Source organism: Salvelinus sp. IW2-2015, unplaced genomic scaffold, assembly GCF_002910315.2.
Source record: "Salvelinus sp. IW2-2015 unplaced genomic scaffold, ASM291031v2 Un_scaffold16450, whole genome shotgun sequence".
NCBI classification, from domain to species: Eukaryota; Metazoa; Chordata; class Actinopteri; order Salmoniformes; family Salmonidae; genus Salvelinus; species Salvelinus sp. IW2-2015.
The window spans coordinates 309,378-326,997 of NW_019957592.1; the positions used below are offsets into that span (position 1 = coordinate 309,378).

Here is a 17,620-nt window from a genome sequence, read left to right on the forward strand (position 1 = left end):
AAAGAGGCACTGAGTTTGAAGGTCGGCCTTGAAATACATCCACAGGTACACCTCCAATTGACTCAAATGATGTCAATTAGCCTATCAGAAGCTTCTAAAGCCATGACATTATTTTTTTGCATTTTCCAAGCTGTTTGAAGGCACAGTCAACTTAGTGTATGTAAACTTCTGACCCACTGGAATTGTGATACAGTGAATTATCAGTGAAATAATCTGTCTGTAAACAATTGTTGGAAAAATTACTTGTGTCATGCACAAAGTAGATGTCCTAACTGATTTGCCAAAACTATAGTTTGTTAACAAGACATTTGTGGACTGGTTGAAAAACAAGTTTTGATGACTCCAACCTGAGTGTATGTAAACTTCTGCCTTCAACTGTACTGTAGCACATACAGTAATCGCCAGACATGTTAGGTGATATGATATTACAACTAGTCACACCTAACACAACAAGAACACATTCATAAACCATTCATGAATCATTTGTAATACCTGAATTACCATGATTAAAGTGTGTCAAGTGTGTAAGCTTTATGAATGTCTATTTCCTGTAAAATAGGGGGAATTCAATTCAAGTTTCTGGAGACATGAAATTATTTGAACCAGAATGTAGCTAGTTCGTTTTCATTACATTGTTATATTTACCTTATCTGTAATTAGCCTACTGTATACAGTTGAGTAAGTACAAAGTGCTTGTGGAAATTTCATTCCCAGGAGACCTGATTGAACCCTGATGAATAGTGTGACTCGACCATTAACAGTTCACGACCCAACTGTTAAAGGACCAGAGAATGCGCTCAGTGTGTCCATTAGGCCTGTGGATTAMWTWTWWTTTTTTTTAATCAGAATTAATTAGATTGAGCAATAAAAGCCCCACTTTTATTCCATAGGCTGGGATCCGCACTATGCAGCTGTTGCAAGAGTGCATTTTTCACTGACTGGTTTCAAAAACAATGATTGATAGGCAGCTTGAACTTCTTGAATTTAAACCATTATTGGGTTCAAATACACATTTAGATTTGTGAGCAGCTATCCACAACAACCACAATTCGTAAGGCGCAAATAGCTAAATGAGAGAGCAGCAGTGTGATTCACATCAATGCGCTATGTAGATATCAACAATAAGGGATATCCGTATCGCCGAAGACTACACCACTGCTGTCATCCTTACCTCCAAGCGTTTATTCAAATTGGATAGTCTTTGGATGCCGACAGCAGTCACACCATTGTAAGACATAGCTTGTACTGTAGCTTACAAAAGCCTATTTGTGCTCTTTTCCCGCGATTCGTCAAACACATTTGGTGTGTCGTCATAGTGGTCAGACTCGCCCAGATGGAACAAATTTAAAATCGAGCCTTTTTTCAATCCTGATTTGAATGTCATTGAGAAAACAGAGAAGTGTCAAAGATATTTTTCGCAAACATCCTTTCTGAATTTAAAAGTAATCCTCAAAGTAATCATCTAGTTTTTCAAAAGTATCTGTAATCTGATTACACACTTTTTTCTGGTAATGTAAGGGATTACAGTTACCAGTTTTTTTGTAATCCCTTACAAGTAACCGATTACATGTAATCCGTTGCTCCCCAACCCTGTCATTGGCATGGTATCAAACACATCAAAGACGTGATTTCCATGTGGTTAATACCACTCCATTGACTCCATTCCAGCCTTTATTATGAGCCGTCCTCCCCTCAGCAGCGTCCACTGGTACATTCCTACATGAACATGAGGTCGCACACACGCATTCATCATCTTTCACACTCTTTCGCACAGTGAAGTGTGACTCATTCAGTGATAGGATAGGCCTACACATTGAATGCCTGGAAGTGCCACAAACCAAGGTGCAAACCAAACAAACTACATTACTAATATTCACCAAAGAAAATACTATAGTAGTACTACAGTAGTACACAAAACATATCCATTCACGTGTACTCAGTGCTGTCTTTGGAGTATATTTGATTTGAAAATATGCCATGCTCAAATCAACTAAAGTCTATCAAAGCATTCTCAATATAATCAATATATTACATTGGTTTGTTATAATGTCTATGTGTAAATAGACATAGTTACAAAGATAGTCTAAACAATGAAAGAGTAGCCTGAAAGGCTTGTGCCATTAGTAATGGGTAGGAGAACGCACGATTCTCACCAAGGTGACACATATGTTACTTGAATTTGACTTGCTTTAAAGTTCAACGATTTAAAGCAATCAAATGCAAAACACTGAATTGTCTCTTACCATAAAGCTTTTTGTCTATTACAATTAACAAAAAATGACCAATTAATTAATCAATCAATCAATATATACATTGAATCCAAATATATATATTTTTTTTGCAATAGTAATATACCATACCTGTCTTCACGAATCCACCTAAAACCATAAAAAATAAAGAAAATAAATCAAAACATGCCATTTGGTTGTGAGTGGGTATTAGTTTATATGAAGTATCTTAATAGTATTATTGATTAATGACACATTTTGATCAGCAAATGATAACTAAACTCTAGTATAAAAATACTGTATAGGCCTACTGCCAACTCACTCTAAATCACTCTTTAATAAGAACAGTTACACATGTTTTCTTGCAACTGAGAACATCATTTAGGAAATGTATTTACCCTTCCATAGAAGGTTACTATGTACAAGGACTGCCAGTGTTTGCAYGCTTGACACTTGACACTACAACAGTAACAGACAATGATTGACATTTCAAGTAATAAGTGACTTTAGAAGMGAGGTAAACGAAGAGTGTGACAGCACACCAGAGCAGACTAACGAGAAAAAGTAGACTGCTTACCAATTTCTTGAAGCAACACAGCTGATAGGATGGAAACAGATGAAACAAGRGACAGTTGAGCAGAGAGAAACGAGAGATGAGAAACAAGAGAAATGGAAACAAGTAACAAGGGAAACAGAGGAATGAATATACACAAGCCCGGTGGCAAAAAGTTATAGCCATCAGGCAAGTTAGTTATAATATATATATTTCGTGGTTAGGTTGTTGTTCACTACAGACTAGACATATCTAGCAAGTTTTTGAATTTCAAATCAGGCTTGTATGACTCGAAATGTTATACATTAAATGCCAATAAAAGACTTGGGCCAATCAAATCTCAGAGGCACAATTTCAATTCCCAATATCTATGAGTATTTAAAGATGTAACATATTCGGAAATAAAAACAAGGGTTTCATAGTGGCATTTGTTACACGCTAAATGTTTCCACTGGATGAAAGTTTAAGCAATGACAAATGATGCCTAAACGCACACTGAATAAGTCAAAACAGATTATTGTCAAAATGATGCGCTAACATTAACCTGCAGTGTAGTGTTTTGGGCCAAGTTTCCTGAGATGGAACGGAAGTCTCATAAGAGCGTTTTAACGATGCACTGTCCCTAATGTTCCAAAATGTAATGTTATGAGGGTTTTGGGACACAGGGCCTTAGGCTCTGGCATAACTTMATTTGGAGGTCAACATAAAACAAATATTAAATGAAATGGCACCACAATAAACATGTACTGCAATCACTTCTCTGTGACGGCAAAATGTGCCTAATAAATTAACCACCGCAACACACCATTTTCTCAATAGCACAATGATAATATGTTAAAAAGTCATTTCCATACATTGAGAGTGGTGATTTAGTATATGCATTGGTACCGTATATAGACGTTAATATTGTATTATGTAATGATAAAAATATATCTAATGGCGTTTCTTCCAAAATCCTACAGTAAGGAGTTAATCAAAGTCCAAAATGCATACTGCAAAACTCATAAAGTTCTTGAGTATTGTGAGTGTGTGTGTTCCAAGCAACACCACAAACAGAAACAGTGGAACACAGTTAGTACCCAAGGGGAATGGTTAGGAAAGGGTCAACTCGGACCATTTGCTTGGCTGAAGACCACGAGAGCTCAAGGGCTAGAACATGTGGAGGTACACATTTCTACAGCACCTTCTTGAGCATACAACCACTACCACTCAACGTTCCACCTTTGTTTATCAACCAAAAAGCCATTATCACTCTGCACGCCTCATAGGATGGGACTCCTTAACGAGACAGAAAGAAACTTCTCTGACTCTGCTCAAATCCTGTTCAGCCCAACCCCATTGAACAGCGGTGTTGACCAGGGGCAGTAGAAACACAAGAAACCAGAGGAGAGGGTAGGTAGCCTTGCGACAGCAGAGAAAATACGAAAGGGAGCAGAAGAGGGTGAAAAAAAGAACAGGAAAGTAAGAAGGAAGGAGTGGGAGGAAGGAGAGGAGGAGGAGGTCAGACGCGTGAGCCCATCTTCTACTCTTTTCAGTTACTCTCACACCTGTCAATCGCCTTTTCCAATGGGGCTCCTGCAGCTCTATGTAGAATCTGGCCTGTCTTTCATATTCGTCGTGGTCAAGTATTCTAACCACTATGGTCTTCCTGCAAGGGGACACAAGACAAGGTACAAAACAAAAAGGGCAAGGTGAAGGACGAGGGCRGGAGGTGGGGGAAGGGGGAAGGATAGATTGTGCAAGTTTCACAAACACACACACACACACCAAAAAGGATTTGGATTGGTTTCGATATCCACCAATCCACTGGGCCATCCATGGATGTACAGATGGAACAGTTTGTCTGGGTTCGGGGGTAGGGGGGAAGTCGAGCTCTGTTGCATACCCGTACCACCTCATGGTGCATACATGGAGGGACAGTTGGAACTCTGTTTGGAAGCCTCTATGATCTCAGTTTGAGTTTAAAGATGAAAGCTTTTCACCTCAACTATCTTCATTGATCTTCACCTCTAATCATAATATCAATATTGTTATGTCTGTGCATTTGATATTGTTATGTCCTGGTATTTATCTCTCATAACATTGATATTGTTTTGTCTAGGTGCTGAGGTAAATAAAAGGTCACAGCTAAAAAAAAGTGACTACTCAGAACAAGTGCTCTGTAGTCTAGGTCTGACTAAAATTGTTTTAGGATCAATGCTGGTCCTGGAGTACCACTATGTATGCTGGTTTCGGGCTCCAATGAATCTTGGGATTTATAATCAAGAAATATACACCTGACCATTACACAAATATGGTTGAAAGGTAACAATGAAAAAAGACCAAAAAAGAGAATCCAGTGGGTAGGAAAACCTGCCTATTACTGTTCTCCTCTTGGACCAGGATTGGAAAAATGCTCCACGGAGGATGGAAATGTGGCCTTTATCCATGTATACCCAATTCAGTAGGTCTGGGCAAGCACAAAGTAATAGTGGATGGATCCAGTAGGGGACGCCATACATGGCGAATGGAATGGGGGCGGGGTTAAGGGGTACAGTGTTGGGACCAAAGCCTGGGAAGGGAACGCCCCACCTTTCCTCTCACTCATCTCCAGCAGCTGAGGCTCTCCCATCTCAAGGAAGAAGTTCTTGTTTTTCTCATATTCCTCGTCATCGATTATATTGATCTGTATAGTTTTGCTGAAACAAAGAGAGAGAGAGAAAGAGAGAGAAAGAAGACAAGGTTGCAGATAGAACAGCGTATGGAGAGTGCGAACATGAGGGAAGAAGAACGACGAGCCATGCATCGTCAAACGACGAGCCATGCATCGTCAAACGACGAGCCATGCATCGTCAAACGACACAAAGGCGACAGCACAAAAAAAAAAATGGGAAGATGGGTTGTAGGGTGACATTAAGCGATTCCGGTGGGGTGGGAGGAAACAATAAATCACAAACAATGAAATCAATGTCTTTTATACAAAAATGTACTGGAAAAATGAAAAATATATCGCCTCATCAAAACACTACATATTTAAGTTCTGAATGAAAGTATTTTGAGACAAACAACAATTCACAACAAGACTGAAATATTTTCAAGAGTGTGGCTATGCAGTGCTGTATTGTACTGTTAGTGTTCTTATAGGCCACAGGCCCTATGTACAGACAGGCATGGTGGACATTTTTTCCCTCCAATATATATTATTGCATTTTCTTCTCAACAATAGGTCAAATGTAAGTTGTGCCTGGCTTGGCTCAGTAATATAATAAGGCCTAGAGAGTCTATCAGTCTATTTTATAGTCTTATACTGTGGCTCAGGCCCATGTTTGAGAATGACCAGGATACTCTCAACAGCGATGCTACCCAAATATGGAGACTAAAACAACTCTCCAAGACAAAAACAGAGCACCCATGGGTTGAAGACGCACTCTTGCATATTGTTTATAAACTAAACCAGGGGGAAATTATTGCCTGATCCCAGATATGTTTGTGCTGTATATCCAACTCATGACAATGACCATAGGATTTGGCAAGACAGCACAAACAGATCTGGGACCAGACCAGACCAGGGGAGGGAGGGAGACGACAGGCTTCTCGCTCTAACAGCTAGCCAAACATGTCTGAACATATCTCCAAACACCACACTACTAATAAACTTGGACAAAATATACAAGTAATGACAAAAACTTTGTAGGTAGCTTTGAAAGAAAAGCCTTTCTACTTGCCTTGGGCCTAAACAGGAGAAGACATTGCCAATTTATAAGTTACTAATTGTCTGATTGCTACTGTTGAATAATGCAGAAACCAGTTGCTGTAGCAGATTGCCATTTGCTGTTGGATTTGAAATAATAGCAAATAATCCCAACAGATTGTGACAAGTTTCAGACTGTGGCTATTTGTTCATAATGTAGGTCTACTAGAGTGGCCTACCATCAAAAACAATTAAGAAAATGCATCCACGATTTGTTGACAATTTATCGTCCTCGTAAAATAAACAGCCAATCCATGTGACACACGAAATGTAACCTTGTGGATGGTTGATGAACGATACTTCAAGGCTGCTGTGTTTGCCACATTTCACCCCTTACAAGATGGACAATTTAAATCTGGCAGATAAYTGCATCTAATAACAGAACATGTCCATGGTCTGACATGTATTTCCTTCATTAAAGGTAGGCTAAACACTGATTGTGAGTCCTAATAGCATTATGTCAACATTGGTGCGATTTCAATTGCTTACACATATTCAGAGACTGTGGGATAAACAGGGTCATTAATTGGAATGGAATTACACTGTCCCTTGATAAAACAGTGCTGCTTTGTAGCAAATGGAAATGTCCAAAACCTTTGGAAGGGAAAATTGCCATAGAAAATAAACACATGCTGTATAGTCAACCTGGTCTCAGACCATTTCATATTATTCTGTATGTAAATCCGAGAACACTCCTGTTTAGTATGATATGTTACGTTTCGTATGTTAAGTATTAATRWGTGGATGTCCATCACCCATTTCGTTTGATAAGTTAAGAATTACAATTCGTGTTATGTTATAAATTTGCTAAATGTACAATATGTTACAAATTTCCAAAACATATGATATGTTAGAAACATATGTTAGAAATTCTAGCTAGGTGGCTAACATTAGCTAGGCTATGGGTTAGGGGTTAAGGATAGGGTTTAGGTTAAAGTTAGGATTAGCTAACATGCTAAGTAGTTGTGAAGTAGCTACAGTTGTCCGTTATAAGCCAACCCATCATTTTTGTCCTTTAGAAGACACTCTCATGCAGAGCTACTTACAGTAGTGAGTGCATACATTTTAATACTTTCTTTTCATACTGGTCCCACGTGGGACTCAAACCGACAACCCTGGCATTGCAAGCGCCATGCTCAACCAACTGACCTACACGGGACTACCATCCACCCTGACCAACCACCACAGTAAGTAAACCATTTGGTATGGTATTATATAACCATACCAAACATAACATTTCATACTAATTTGAGTATCTCGGATTTACATTTACTATGTTACGTCTACTCTATGAGACCAGGCTGGTATACATGGGTTCCACAGAGCCCTATGGGACTCCCAATCACAGCCGGTTGTGATACAGCTTGGAATCAAACCAGGGTCTGTAGTGACGCCTTTAGCACTGGGATGCAGTGCCTTAGACCGCGGCGCCACTCGGGAACCCGAATACTTTGCTTACTTTTTCAAAACCTCATTAGGTGGAAGCTAGAGAGGGATTGACAAACCACAAACTAATTCAAACTTATTGGAACCTCCAAACTGATTAGATTTAGGGCAATTATGTGGGATAGTCAACCTGAGCATGCAACAGTTTAATTAATGTTTTGTTTGTCCATTCTGTGAGAAATGTAACTTGTGATTTTGTGTGGAAATGTCACATCCATCACGCTGGAATTGCCCATTACTCAAAGTCAACTACTAAGTGACAGGGGACCTTTATATAGCGTCATTAAGCTGATGTTCATGTGATTGACTAAGATTAACATGAATTATTGATCAACGGCCTCTTGGTGCCACAGAGGTGAATGAGTCTCTGGTGAAAGGAAATACCAAGAGTCCTGCTGGGCCCTTGGGTGACATAACAGGGAGTCAGTCACTTCCTCTTGTGACACCTCCTATTCACCCTCTCAGACAGCCCTGTGTGTCATGGATTAAACCAGGGGTGTCAAAGTCATTTTGCCCCAGGTGCCGCTTTCGGTCTTCTACGAGGTCCGGTGGGCCGCACTGAAAATTGGTTATGTTTCCTTGCCATCATAATTCCATCGTTTTGGGAATTTTCAATGCTTCCTGACTGTCTAGTGATTATTAGCGATTTGGACAGTCAAGAAACTGTACTAATGTACACTACCATTCAAAAGTTTGAGGTCACTTAGAAATGTCCTTGTTTTTGAAAGAAAAGCAACATTTTTGGTCCATTCAAATAACATCAAATTGATCAGAAATACAGTGTAGACATTGTTAATGTTGTAAATGACTATTGTAGCGGGAAACGGCAGATTTTTCCATGCGAGAAATTGCCAAGAAGCTGAAGATCTCGTACAACGTTGTGTACTACTCCCTTCACAGAACAGTGCAAACTGGCCTAACCAGAATAGAAAGAGGACTGCACAACTGAGCAAGAGGACAAGTACATTAGAGTGTCTAGTTAGCTAACACAACGTGCCATTGGAACACAGGAGTGATGGTTGCTGATAATGGGCCTCTGTATGCCTATTTAGATATTCCATTAAAAATCAGCCTTCCAGCTACAATGGTCATTTACAACATTAACAATGTCTACACTGTATTTCTGATCAATTTGATGTTATTTGAATGTAGGGAAAAAAACGTTTTTTTTCAAAAACAAGGACATTTCTAAGTGACCCCAAACTTTTGAACGCTAGTGTAGGTCCATTGACTGTGCACAGTGATTATTAGTGAGCTGGACAGTCAATAAACTATATGAATACATTGTAGGTCCACTTTCTACACAGTTTAGATTTGATTTGAGTTATTTTAAAGAATATTGAGTTAGTTTCGCCCCCCCCCCCCAATTTTAAATCCACCCGCGCGCAGCTCCACCAAGACTGCCACACAGAAGAAATATCAACCCGCACAGAGAAGCAGGAGATTGAACTTTACTCAACTTTCTAGAGTTTCCCTCTTAGTTAACACTATCAACTGTGGGAATTGTGATCGAATCAACACAATATTCGCCCCTTTCAATTCAACATACTGAAACAAAACGACCTACGCAAGACTTAGAATGCAAAGGCAGAACGCATCTGAGTAGGATTCTATTGCATTGACATGCATGACTCAGACGTTCTCTACACAGACCTGTATGGCATAAACAATCAGAGCTGCTGTAGACCTATATGCAAATAGGTCTTTCCCTTTCACATATCGTCGTGAGTAGATGCGTTTGGTTTGAGATCAAAGCAAGAGTTGCATGTAGCCAGGTGTGCACATTTTGTTCATATCCTTTGCTAGTTAGTGAGTTATTAGCCCAGTTATATATCATTTGTAGTCAGCAATGGGGGAGTGATTGCTTCCTACAAGAGCACAAAACGTGTACATTTTTAGACATCTTTGAAAAGCGAGTCCAGTAAAAGGGCGGTGTTGTATTTTGAAACAGGCTTGAATAAGCTAAGTTGCCAATAGGCAGAGGGCAGCATACTTTATCTGATTCTCTGTAATAACAGTAGCAGCCAATGTGTGGTGTTCAATGTAGGCTTGGCATTAACCTGTTTATCCACTTGTCCTTCAGACAAGGAGGTGACAGCTATTTCCATGTTAAAATGTTATGGATGCATTTTCGCCATTGTTTTTGATGGTAGGCCACTCTAGTAGGCCTACATTATGATCAAATAGCCACAGTCTGAAACTGTAACTTCAAACAGGTACAGCCTGCAAACTAATACTCATTTGGCAAATTCAGACGGCTTGTGTTACAAAACCTATTCAGTGGCTCTAATCTGCAAAAGTCAACAGAGAGACCGCCCTAGTGAGCCATTGTTACTCTCACAAGCATTGGAAACCAGGGATAGGACTGTCTCCACATTTCAACTGGCTTTTGAAGAGATAAAGTCCCCTTTGTCAAGGATGCGCAACAAAGTAAAAGTTGAAGGCAAACAACTCTGTTGAGCAGTCGGTTTGAAAAACGAGGGGATATTTCTGTGCTGGCTCTGAGCAGGATTACATGTGACGGCTTCCTCACAGCTTTGTCAAAGGCAAGCTCTGGATGTAACTTTTACAGAAGCCAAGTGTACAAGAAGTTTAACTGAGAGATACAGAGAAAGAGAGAGAGGGGGGGGGGGGGGGGGGGGGGCTTTCGACACCGGGTGAGATTCTAGGGAGCGCTGGGGGTGAACTCAGAGAGATGAGAGTGATAGGAGTTAGAGTGATGGAGAGTAAAGGAGTGAGGGTAGGTGTTGTGTGATAAATAAAGGAGTGAGGGAGTTATGATAGTAGTGTTGGCTTGTGTTTGGTTTTGAGAGAGAGAGAGAGAGAGAAAGAGAGGGGGGGCAGAGAGGACATAAAGGGGAAAAGAGAAGTGAACAACAGAGAGAGTGGGAGAGAGAAAAAAGAGTGAGAGAAAGAGGACATGGGGACAAGGGGAGGAGAGAGAATGTTCCTCTGGCTTCTTAGCCCCGTGTCAATCCTATCCCTGTGAGCCAGCCCTCCAACTGAGTCAAATCAGCCGATGGGCTGTTTGACTCAGGGCCAAACACCAGCTGCGAGCCAGCATCTCCTCAGTCCTCAGAACTTCCATACTCCCACTCAAAGGCCCACAAAATAGACAGTGTCAACGGTCACGCTGCCACTGAATGTCAACACCAGTGACCTTGTCAACGTCAGTTACCTTCCTCGACAATTTTATTTCCAGTGAAAGAGAGCCCCAGATAGTTATACTTGAATGTCCGATTTGCGAAAGACGTAAGTTCAGAGTAGGCTTTACTTTGACCAGAATTGAATAAAAATGAATGGTTTAAAACCCCTTACACTTGTGGAAATTGGCCTATTTGGTTAGGGCCAAATGTAAAATATTTATAACAGAAGAACTATAAAAAAAAGCATATGCAGGACAATGGTAGCAACTGAAAGAGAACACTGGAGATTATGGAGAAATAATCAGACCAAGGGGGAGGACACGAGACTGAATCCAAACATTACACTGTTGATTTTATGTGCATTTTACATTTACTGTACTTTTCACAGTCTTTGTCAATAACAAAATCTGAAAATACTCTGGATACATTCAGGAACGTACTAAGAAAATTCACTGAAATGTTGGATTGGTGCAAACTAAGAAAAAACAATTACAAGGGTTTGAGTGAGAGGTCTAACTGGTGTTTCCAGGTGGCCACACACCTCTCCAAACTGTACATTTCCTAAGTCATTTCAACGCACTTTTATGACTCAAGGAAAGCGCCTTCAACTATAAGGTGTTTTTTTGAGCTCTCCTAGCTTTGCCATTGAGGAACTGAAGCAAGCCCACTTATAGTTTTTTGTTTGGAACACAGCACCATCACACAATTACTGTTGCTGTAGACACAATCCAAAAACGTTCCGTTATGAATCGCAATCTGGGTCAGGTGGGCATCTTTTGAAAGCTTATTTTATTGCCAACATGGCTAGATAAGTTATAAAATAAGACTGTACATTGTTAGGCTTTGAAAAGGCACTTCAGAGAAACAGATTGTAGTTTTGGTGCATATAGAATCAGTGCATTCAAGTTCGTGTTCCGCGTCTACTTTTCTTCACAATATGACAAACATATAAGCTCATTGTGTTCAGGACAACCCAGGGTATAACGCATATCATCCTTGTAACTGTGGATCAAACATAGCGCTCATAAAGCTTGATACTGTAAATGACATGTCTTCAAATATGGAAATGTGAAGCCCACATCAAAGCGRTATTTATTATAACCCTCAACGTCTCATCTTTCAGAACACATCGACACCTCTCGATTTACAGCATTTCCCTCACTCAGACAACAAATGTGCAAAAGTAGCCCAGACCCTCTTATGGAGAATTCTAACAGGGAAAGAGTTAACACCAACCAGTAACAGGCATTACCCTCTAGTCTTCAGACCCAGCCGCACAAAACGAGACTGAGAGCGAGGCTTGATAACAGAGTAGCAGTCCCAATACACTTAAGCTTCGCCTTTACATTCAAGCCCTCCAGCTGGACTGGCAGTATCTGTGATTAACTAGAGAATACTGTACAAGGCCTGACTCAGSGACTCCACTCTATCAGTCACTGTAACCGAGGAGGAAAACTCCCTAATGTAAGAACTCTATTAACCAACTCMTTCGCGACCTACTCAATTATAACTTTCCAACCACATACAATAGTACATCATACTTCCATGCAAAAAGTAGGCTACAGTTTGTCTCTCATTGGATTCTGTCAGGAGTCATTTTCTTTTGGTGCCTAAGGAGCCGGCAGACCAATAAGTTGCCTTCCCTACCATGAATATAATTCGTTTTTCCTGCCTCACATTAGTTTTCTATTTCTGGCCCTGCTATAAGATCCTTATGCCAGTGGTCTTGAAATCATTTGCAGATTTTGTGAATGTGAAGACTGCGGTAAGTAAGAAGACAGCTCATAAAGTGAGGGAGGCTTATTAAATAATAATAATAATAATTTGGTGGGTGCTTATTTGTCCTATTTCACACATGTACACGTGTATTAATAAGCATGTGTGAATTGGAAATGTGTTTCTTTACCTGGTAAAATGATGGCTAAATAAAATATGTGCATATCCCAACTCCAGCTGAGTATCGCCTCCGRGAGTGGTGTCATGGCCAGTGTCTGCCATTATCAACGGTAACCCTCAAGCAATTAGGGTTAAGTGCCTTKCTCAACGGCACATTGACAGATTTTTCAGCAGGATGACATTTATTGTCATAAATCTTACCCTGGAGGCAGATCTGAGCGATTTTTGCGATTTCTGCAAGCTGTAAAGTCAAAATTGGGTATAATGTAAAAAATGTATGATAACATTTGCTCTTTGGTCTTCATTTAATGTTAAGGGTTAGGGTTAGCAGTGTGGTTAGAATTAGAATCAGATGTTATGACTTTGTGGCTTTGCCAGCTAGTGACCACTCTGCAGAGCTGCCTCTAGAACAAGATTCATGATGAAAAACGCTGACTGATTTTTTGCTTGTCGGCTCTGGGATTCAAACTAGCTACCTTTCGGTTACTGRCCCAACGCTCTAACCGCTAGGCTTCCTGTGGCCCATTATTCTGTTGATGTCTATGTAATACTAGGTAGAATATTTTCTTGCAGACTGAAAAAATGTACACTATGTCTGTAAAGTAATTTACATTACAGATTTGTTCATATGTTTGATMCTCATGCATAGGGCTGGAAGCAGGAGTATGAAAGATGGAGCCTTGAAAACCGTATTCCAAGATTTTTAATACATTTTGTAGTCACATTTTACCATCTTAAATGCCCCAATAAGGTATTTCCTCTTTGTAAATCGGCTTCACAAAGATAGGCAGTTTGCAATGCTAATTGCTGCTTCCGTCACAAAATATAAAATGCAGCCTACTGAAAGTTTCTCCTTGTCCTTTATTCCTCCCTGCTAAAGCATGGAAAATGTGATTTGAGTTCATGCGGTCTCAGAATTTAAATTGATTTACAAAGAGATGTGGGTTCCCCTATGTGCAGTGTACATAATGTTAAGTATCCCTCTTGGGGTGGGAAGAAGTCCTATGGTATCACATCAGCAAAGGTACCAAAAAAGTWGAAATAATTCTACAATTCGTCCCTTGACACAGTTTTTCTTACAGATATTCATAACCTATAGACTATACCCTTGTGTGTACAAAATGTTTACTTGATAGAGAGGCAGCCGAGTGTTCCTAARGGGCTGAGATGCAGAATGTAACAATGCTGTTTCTGACTATCGGGCATGTGTGTCCTATATTGAGTGTCTTTCCACGAAAATATATGTATTTTTGCTAAGAAACGGTATGTTTATTTCATGGCATCTTCATTAACGTGCTTACTTGAGCAGCAGCCAGGGTCGTATGTGTGATCGTTTTTTGCACAAATTATACAATAGGATACAACGCTAAGAGAATCCGTCAGCACAGACGAGATGGCCATAGTGATTGATCAAACTGTGCTTTGTAAGTAACACGTCGGCTATTATCTGCTCCCAGTCTCTGTGTCTCAGCCAATTAGAGGCCTGAAAAACATTATTTCAGCCATGTAGAAAGCCTGACAAACATTTCAGCCAGCAGGGTCCTCTTTTGCCTGCAGAAAAAAAAGACACAAATACGTCCAYCCCCCCTGAAGCGATTAGCTCCCCAGAAATTGGGACATTGCACTGCACTGACCAACCCCCTCAAAAACATCCAAAGGCTGCAAGGGAAAACGTGAGGCGTATATAGACAGAGGTTGAGGGGGTTGGGTTTGGAAAGGCCTGGGTTTATATAGGATTTGATATCATTCAAATACTTTAAGCAATTTGATTGAGCCTGCACCAGGCAAGCTCAATCAAGCACAGCTTGGAGTAATTTGAAAGATTTCAAACATGATTTGAACCCTTGGTCTTCTTGYTCCTCTATGGTCTAAAGTGCCTTGGTCTCCTGCCTCTGTCTGTTGCTCGTCTGATGAAGCGGTGGTGACAGCCCCACTGTCATGCAGCCCAAGGGAACACATCACTCCCCCAGCCATGTGATCCACAGGCCAGAGCCGCCACTGGGCCGCGGGGGCAGCTACGCTAGCCCTGGATCATGACAGTGGTCTGAGGAGGAGCACGAGGTCTGTCCTCATGCGAGAGCRGGCCAGAGACGAGAGGGCAAAATTAGCATAGGCAAAAAAACGATTTAATTAGTTGTTTAAAATAGTACCTCCTCCTAAAGCCCAAAGTAACCCCCTGTCAAGTTGCATGCTTGTCAATGTGTGTAGTCAAAGCAAAGTCATTAATTTCACTACATGTAAGCAGCAAAGTTAATAATATCTACATTACCAGAGGGTGGGTCTTGTCAAAACAAAAAAAAGGCATGGTTGAACCATCATTCTCTACGGTTGAGGGCAGCAGATATGATCTTGTCTGATAAGGACAGTAGGACACAAAGGACACATTCTGGCTATAACAAATTGTGATGTAAAATGACATTTACAGCATAGTTATCATTCAGTAGAGTTCAGTACAGTGGAACCGAACCACATTTTTTGAGAATAGATCCAGTAGAAATTGAACTGAAGTGGGTACTTTGTAGAACATTGTTAGTTTGATATTTCAAAGGTGGCTGAAAGGTCCTTGGAGGAGTATCGGGTGATGATTCTTTCAAACCTATACTGGCTCAGTCAGGAGCGAAGCCCTTATTACACATTAATGTCTACCAATATCATCACAACAACTAACACTTGTTCCTACCAGCAAAACAAAAGAACATGGTCCTGACCGTGTAACTTCTTGTAACGATATAACTAGATCATCTTTGACTCATCAACCCCCCTTAGCTGGATACAGCATGGTTGAGAGTAACCAGGCCTCTTGCTTCAGTGAAGATTTTTATTACTGTCAATCATATTCTGTCTGTAGCATAAGTGAGTGACATGTGCAGAAACATAAATAAATGTTTACATTCCAACGGGCATTGCATGCATCTTAAAATCGATTTGGAAATAACTTGCAACTGCATCCTCACAGATGTGTCAATGCCAACGTTAATACATTCCCCAAATGATAACTTAAGAACCGACTTCCCAACAGAGGCTGCTGCCTTGTCTATATATGGTGCTGCTTCTCTATGCAAAGCTTGCTGAGACGATTTACACTGCTCACTTCAAAGCAATCCGTTTGCCTCTGTATAAATGTGTGGATGTCTTAAAACTTAAAACAAGCACAGGGCCTTTTCCATTTGGTGCTGTCCTCAAACTGGCAATGTTTATCCTCTATGGAATACATTTGTTGTCATTATATCCCCCACCCCACAATCCATGGAAAATGTCTGGCCCAACTGCTATTCTAGGTATGTACAGTATACCTGACTATACCAGTATATCATTTACGGGAGTTCCAGTTTGAACAGGGGAGTGATGAAAGTGTTGCTGGATTTCCCATTGAAAAAGGCAAAAAGGCCTTACTCACATTCAATTATGGTGGTTTCCTATAAATGATGGACACACTGATATGGAAAATCTCTATCGAAAGCAGCTGCATTTTTGTTCAATAGGATATTGATGAAAAACCTTTCAATATTACAACTGCTTAGCTTACAAGTAATGTCTTATGAAAGAGGAGATTGTTTTGAGTTGAAATAAAACAGGATAGACTGCGGAGTAGTTCAAGATCCAAATTATTTTAGCTAGTATGTAAACTACATGTGGAGTGAACATGTAGGAGTCCTACTGTCTGATGTTCATAACCCCTTTCTCTACTCGTATCTCTCTGGAACCTATAACGTAGTAAAATGAATTTAGTAGTTGTTGGGAGCTCTTCATAAATAGTAACCGTTTGCCAACTGTTTAGAGTCCATTACATCTTTTGATACACCTGTTTATATTGATATTATTTTTAATCTTTATCAGGAAGGTATTCCAGTGTTTTTACATCGCATACACAAAATGAACAGCCAAAGAACAGCTGCTGCCTCTGGGCTCCAACATATTCCATACCTAATCGATTCATGCTACATGCTAATGCATTGTTATCATTAGCATCACAATGATCATTTCTTGATGTGTTTTCTCTATTTTTTCCAGCACCAATGAGTCATCAAGTTCCGTCTTCAGTGAGATACACCACGGTATTTGGTACACTTGAATACTCTCAATTGTTCAGTATGTTCTACGCTGAAGCACTGCAAGTCATAAAATATCCAACTGGTGTTGAGCGAAAGTGGAGGAGAAATTGCATAAAAACCCATTTAACTGAAATTAAATTAAGCCAGTTCTGCAATACTATTACAGTCCACAGTAGAGGTCGACCAATTAATCGGAATGGCCGATTAATTAGGGCCGATTTCAAGTTTTCATAACAATCGGAAATCGGTATTTTTGGACACTGAAATTTTACACCTTTATTTAACTAGGCAAGTCAGTTAAGAACACATTCTTATTTTCTATGACGGCCTAGGAACGGTGGGTTAACTGCCTTGTTCAGGGGCAGAACGACAGATTTTTACCTTGTCAGCTCAGGGATTCAATCTTGCAACCTTACGGTTAACTAGTCCAACGCTCTAACCACCTGCCTCACGAGGAGCCTGCCTGTTACACAAATGCAGTAAGAAGCCAAGGTAAGTTGCTAGCTAGCATTAAACTTATCTTATAAAAAACAATCAATCAATCAATCATAATCACTAGTTATAACTAC

The 17,620-nt window shown here is 40.2% G+C and overlaps 1 protein-coding gene across 4 annotated transcripts in view; it reads right to left on the minus strand.

Moving 5' to 3' along the window:
- The window catches only part of LOC112080719 (sodium/calcium exchanger 1-like), a 45,521-nt gene that overhangs the window by 13,568 nt on the left and 14,333 nt on the right, over window positions 1-17,620 (minus strand). For 2 of the 4 annotated variants that reach the window (XM_024146560.2, XM_024146563.2), the window contains 4 exons: window positions 5,353-5,459; window positions 2,806-2,826; window positions 2,361-2,378; window positions 2,244-2,258 (listed from right to left, as the gene is read on the minus strand). In XM_024146560.2, coding sequence (XP_024002328.1) covers window positions 2,244-2,258; window positions 2,361-2,378; window positions 2,806-2,826; window positions 5,353-5,459 — 161 coding nt within the window. Of the gene's footprint in view, window positions 1-2,243; window positions 2,259-2,360; window positions 2,379-2,805; window positions 2,827-4,328; window positions 4,430-5,352; window positions 5,460-17,620 lie in introns of all 4 variants that reach the window. The other 2 variants (XM_024146561.2, XM_024146562.2) reach the window with 2 other exon arrangements.